Genomic DNA, 6000 nt, shown 5'->3' with positions numbered 1-6000 from the left:
AAGTTTAATTCACCGTATTTACCAATGCAGCACACAGATGCTGAAGCAGCATCAAGTGGTACTGCAATTCTGGTTAGGGAAAGCTCATCTAGAGATTTATGCATCTCCCTAAAGCTTTCAATACTGCACCATACGTAAGAGCAAAACAAAGTTTTCCCAGCAGTTGCTGAATGTTTATAAAGCATCAGAGAYGAACACAGCGATATCAATTGAGTTTAAAGAGAAATAATTTTGGTTTAGGAATTTTTGTGTCTATATACATATTTTCAAATTGTCTCTGAATCATAATCCTTTTTTATATAGGGAGTAAAAAGGAAGTATTTAATATAAAATGGCTTTTATTTGCTATACATTCTAGTTACTAATTGAGACACAAACACACATTTCAGCAGGTCTGGTAATTATCTCTTTAACAACTATACATACACACATCGTTGAAAGATAATTACAAAAATGTACAGTATTATGACATAGTTAGTGACTTCCTTTATTAAAGCATCCCTGAACTGAAAAAAATTTCACTGACTGTGAAATGTTTGCTCAGGGTACAGGAGCAATACAATGAGAAAAGTGACATGAAATAAAATTCCAACCTGAGATGATCTGAGATGTCATTACAGCTGACAGAACCTACCTTAACCAGTTGCCTCCTTTCTTTACCATCTGATCCTACACAATCTATTATTTTAGGTAGATTTARGCCTCCTGCTAAGCGAAATTCTGGCTTAAAAGATCTTATTGTCACCAGATTTTCATAACTTCCTGTGGGATCCACCTGAAATTATAAATTTAGTTTAAAATTACTATAAATATTAACTTCATTTCACTCAGAGAGACCTGAGGTCTGTAAGCCTTACTGGTAGACTAAATACTAAATATTTATATGAGTATTCTATTATCTACAAGGAAAACACCCCAAAAAGCTACATATATGCTGCTTGAAAAAAATAAAAAAAAGGAGTGAGCGTGATTCCTGATTCTTCACTTCACTGCTAAAGGGGATCTAGTGCTCCAGACTTCTGCCAAACAAGCTCTGAAACAATTTCAGCCTATGTCAAATCATGTTCTCCACAAAAATGTTCATGTGTGGTTGGGGGACACAACAGATCAGGAACCATTCACATTTGGCAATGCCACAAATGTACCCAAACTAGTCTTAAAACTCTGTGCCAATGCTATATCTTCAAATGTCCTGCATATCCTCATGCCACAAAGCAACTCTGCTCAGTTAGCTGTTAGGAAATACTGCTCCAGTTATTTATGTCTCAGACCTCCCATTATTTCAAGTAGTTTGAACTGGGAAAGAAAGGCAAAGAAAAAAACAATCATTGTTATTCCCTATGTGGAAGTCCCTCTAGCTCTGCAGATAAAGCTAAGTAAAACAGGTGAAGGAACACTATTACGCCATCTGACTTTAGAGGCCAGAAGTCACCACCCACACTACGCAGCCTTTGRTTGTAGTCCTTTTGGCCCCAGGTATTGCTGCTTTGTAAGCACAGTCCTGAAACTGGCAAGCGTCCTGTGTAGAGCCAGCGGACCCTTAGGCACCTAAGAACGAGTGCCTACGTACCCACCCCATCAACAACTTAATGCTGCTGAGAATGGGTAATTTACCATTACTGAACAGAAAAGCATCTAACATGGGCAAATAGGCAYAACAAAAGGAGGCACAGCTATTAAGTCTCAAAACTTTCTAGGCATTCAATGTTTCCCCAAAACTCTTGAGCACCTGCAAAATAAGAGATTCATAATCCCAAATCCTCTCTGTGATTTAGGCATCTCAACATTCCTTTTCATAATGAAAGACTAGCTAGTGGTAACAGYGGTAGTGGCAAAAACATCTTCATATGATAAGCAACTATCCAGCAAATGTAACAGTTTGGTCAAGGTCTTCCTAACCCTATGGGAAGGATTTCGCCCTGCATCTCCCGTTCCACAAGAAAATACCTCATCTAGTASGATGACCTTTAAAGAACACAAGAATTTGAAGAGAGATATAAGCTACGACTCTCATTATAAAAAGCAGAAACTGATTCTAAGATTTAATGTTATAATGTATATTTATTTCAGTTTCAGTCACCTTAATTTCCATGGTGGGAACAACAACATCCTCCAAGTTCTTCAGCTTAATAATTGGCTGGTCGGTTGGAATACTTATCCCTTCTGTAATTAAAAGGAATTCATACTTTTAAATTYAGAATTCCAAGCACACATCAAAGTTCACAAATATCAGCCTGCATTGCTTTTGAGGACCCAAGACCCCACTGCATATTTCTGTCTAGGAGCAAGTGGAACTGATGAGAACTATCACAGGAGAACTGGAGTTCTCTGGAGTTTCATGCTCGGAAAGTCTGAATCTTACAAAGCAAGAAATTCCTATGACTTTTAAACCAGACTAAATTTTACATTTATCAAAACTAGGACATAGTATTGGCACATCATCTCCTTTAACTRAATACTTATAAGTATTACTTCTCATCCATGAAAAAAATATACTTCTTCACTACAAAAAAAGAAAAAATTTTTCAAGCCTTACTTCTTTGAGATTTCCACGGAGTAGCATCTAAGTTTGCTAATGTGATGTAAGCATCACAAAGCGCCTCAACATCTCTAACCATATGAGGGCTCCTCCTCCTTATAATATTGATTATATTGCGGGCAGCCTCCATTCTGTCCTAAAAAGACCAACAAAATACAAACACTACATTTTGAAAAYTATGCCTCATCAGATTGAAAATGCATAATAGCATACAATCAGTCAAGAAAAATCGAGATAAATCCTATGAAAATTGAGAAAAATCAATAGTCCTTTTCTAACATGAACTGAAATCATCTGAAAACAACTTCTGTATCGTCTAAACTGAGATAATGAAAAAAGTGGAATGCATTTGGGGGTGAAGAGGGAGCAAATCTGTCCAGGCAAAGTGCAAAAAATCTGCAAAAATCCTGCAGCAAAAGGGACGGGCAGTTTTGGATACCCCTGCATCATCTTCCTGTTTCCATTGTCTCCTTCTGACTGAAGGAAAAGCTTGTATTAAAAAGGTAGAACCTGACCTGTGTCCCTTCTGGGCTAAATATGAGATTTAGTTGAGTTTAGCATAATCCCAGCCCCAAAAGTCAGATCACGAGGGAGTTAACAGTTCCAAGAGAAAGAAGAAAAAAAGCCACATAAAAATGTGGTGGAAAATTTTATCATGGTAGGGGAAGTAATGACACACATCCATGCCTGGACAACAGGAAAAAGGGAAAGAAGGGCCATGTGAGATGATCCCAAAGGCAGGTTACAACAAAAATTAAATAATAACATGAAGCCACAGTTCCATGTTATCGATCACTATTGCCTTTAATATTAATGTCATATAAAGAAACAGATCTACTAYGTAAGGCTAAATACTTAAAAGAGATATTATCAGTTAAACATTCAAAGCAGAAAAAAAMCTCAATTCTGCATGTACTCTGAAAAATAAACATACTCAAATCCTTGCTGCATCTAAAATGGCTTTATGGAATCTAACATCAAGGACATTTATCAGAAAATTGTTCTTTGCAACAATCTGAGACTTGGGGGTAATTGGTGCAGGACCAGAGAAAATGGATAGTCCTTTGTTCAACTTCAGTAACAATCTATTTCAATAATAATTACAAATGTATGCTCAAAAGAAGGATCTTTTATTAAAAAAAAAGTACTTTTTCCTCCCATTCTTTCTTAACAAGAGTCATTTGCTGAGCTCTACACTAACATATCCCCTTGAAATCATTTTGTTAAACAAAAGCTAATGTGATTAATAGAACTGAATTTTTATTTTTCTAGTTACCACATCAAGCTGGGAGATTTCTTTTGGTGCATTTTTAATTAATTTATGTCTTCTTATTGCTTCTGGTTTTGTCAGGAGTTCATCCTTGTTAGCATTTGCCAAAGGAAAAATTATCAACAAAGCATCATGTGGATGATTCAGTGGAATTCTAGATATTGGCTTAAAAAAAAAAAAAAAAAAAGAGATCACAATATTAAAAGTTGAACAGAAGAAATAAAAATACTTAATTAATATAATTATTTTTGAGTTTCTATAGTTCTTTATAGGAACTAAAAGTAATAATATCACTTAAGAAGTTTTTCCACAACTATAGTATATCAAAATATATTCCTGTACCTACATAAGTGTACTCTTAGTAACATCAAAATCAGTAATGTAGCATGGAAAAAGTCCCTGACCCTTTTCCTACTTCACCGAAAATACTGATTTTGCTTAAGTCATTTTTAATATACTTCTACCAGCTACATTGAGATATTGCTGTACAAAGGAAGATATATATATTGATTAAAGGTATGTATCACAAAGCCAATCAAGATATCTTCTGATATAAAAAGTATAAATTACACTATTCAGAACTTCATGAAATCCTAGACCACCCATCATCTTGGTTCCCATTCGAGCAGCCAGCTGGTACATCAGAGGTAAAAATTTGTAGGAAGGAATCTTCTCTGCATTTTTCTGTGGTAGAGAAAATTCAGTTAGAAAGCTGTACTTAAAAAAAAAATCAGAAAGATTTTAATGATAAAACTGGGTAAGGGCTAGCAATTTTTTTTAACTGAAAGCAATCATTGCTGGATGATCAAGTGGCAACATAGTAAGTATCACATCATCTTAGTCCGTGTYTCTCAAGTGCTACAAGTCTTTGATGAGAAAAGTACTATTTGCTATTCTATTAGAGCAGAGCTTAGACACATTATTTCAGAACAACCATATTACTAGGTTCTATATGAACAAATGGCAAGAGACCATCCTAATCAGAACTTCTACAACATAATTTAAGACAAGAAACAATTGTCTGTTAAAAATACGAGTACAGGAACAGTTTTTATTTCTCAAAGTTAATTATAAGACAAAGAGATGCAATGAATTAGATCTCAGTTATCAAAGCAGGTCATTCATGTAAGAGTTAATAGATATACTGGATCATAGTAGAAATGACAGAATCAGTCTGAGAATTAGAACCTCARTGGTTCCTGGCTGTGGTGTTCCACAGATGGTCTAAAAATAAATCCATTCACCTGAAAGTATACACAATATAAATGAGACATAACATAGCAAAGAATGTTAAGGAAAGACAYAGGTAGTATTCAAGATATGTAAAGAAGAAGGTGATAATGGTGAAAGGTCATGAGCTGTGCTTAATCTTACAGACTTCTTAAATTACAGTGTAAGATGGAATGAAAATTACATTGTTACTGATGAGTAACTAATTGATGAGCAATGATAACTGAAAAAAAAAAAGTTTTGAGGGAAAATTTAAGGAGATACATAGGAAAGCATAATGCACTGTCCTATAATTCATTTTCTAGAAACACAGGTATCATGAAAAGAACATAGAGGAGGAGAAGAAAGATGGGTAATTTCAGTTAAAGTRCAATAAAGAAAAAAAGCAGCATTTACCTTCATCATTTCATTGACTCTATCAACTCCAGAATTTTCAAGCCATAGAGAACAGAGACGAAATATCCACATGTCATGCTCTTCTCCACTTAGTAAACAGCTGATATAGTTCTCCACTGCTTTACACAGGAAACGTTTACGATCCTCAGTTAGGGCATGTATGGCACATTCATCCAATTCAAGTTCTCGCTGAACTTTCACTGTGTATCTATGTGAACAGTATTTTGTTTTTTTTTTTAACTGAATATTTCTTAATGAACYGACAACAAAGCTGTCTGTAGTTCTCTTGTTCGTAAATTTAATAGKTTTTTTTTACTTGTTTTGCATGCACAAGCACAGTAAAATAAAGCCTGTTAAACCAAGTTGTGGCAGCTATTCCTTTGATGTATGTCTACACAAACCCAGTATTCTTTAATTAGATTTTCAGTCAGTACCTTTTTTCTTTTTAATGGTTTAATCTTAATATCTGTGCAAATATGAATATCTAATACCRACTATTTGTGTAAGGACTTGAGTTTCCAACTGCTAAAGTTTAGAATTTCGCCTCATTTTACATTGTTCTTAC

General features: G+C 34.8%; 1 protein-coding gene across 1 annotated transcript in view; it reads right to left on the bottom strand.

The window, feature by feature from the left end:
- The window catches only part of ATM (ATM serine/threonine kinase), an 84792-nt gene that overhangs the window by 15915 nt on the left and 62877 nt on the right, over positions 1 to 6000 (bottom strand). Inside the window, exons 50-55 of the mRNA XM_085309060.1 lie at positions 5436 to 5643; positions 4380 to 4493; positions 3816 to 3974; positions 2537 to 2675; positions 2081 to 2163; positions 635 to 775 (exon numbers count right to left, since the gene is read on the bottom strand). Coding sequence (XP_085165186.1) covers positions 635 to 775; positions 2081 to 2163; positions 2537 to 2675; positions 3816 to 3974; positions 4380 to 4493; positions 5436 to 5643 — 844 coding nt within the window. The remainder of the gene's footprint in view (positions 1 to 634; positions 776 to 2080; positions 2164 to 2536; positions 2676 to 3815; positions 3975 to 4379; positions 4494 to 5435; positions 5644 to 6000) is intronic.

Source organism: Rhea americana, unplaced genomic scaffold (assembly GCF_003343005.1).
Source record: "Rhea americana isolate MKP2758 unplaced genomic scaffold, rheAme1 scaffold_29, whole genome shotgun sequence".
NCBI classification, from domain to species: Eukaryota; Metazoa; Chordata; class Aves; order Rheiformes; family Rheidae; genus Rhea; species Rhea americana.
This window is presented reverse-complemented; position numbering and strand designations above follow the sequence as displayed.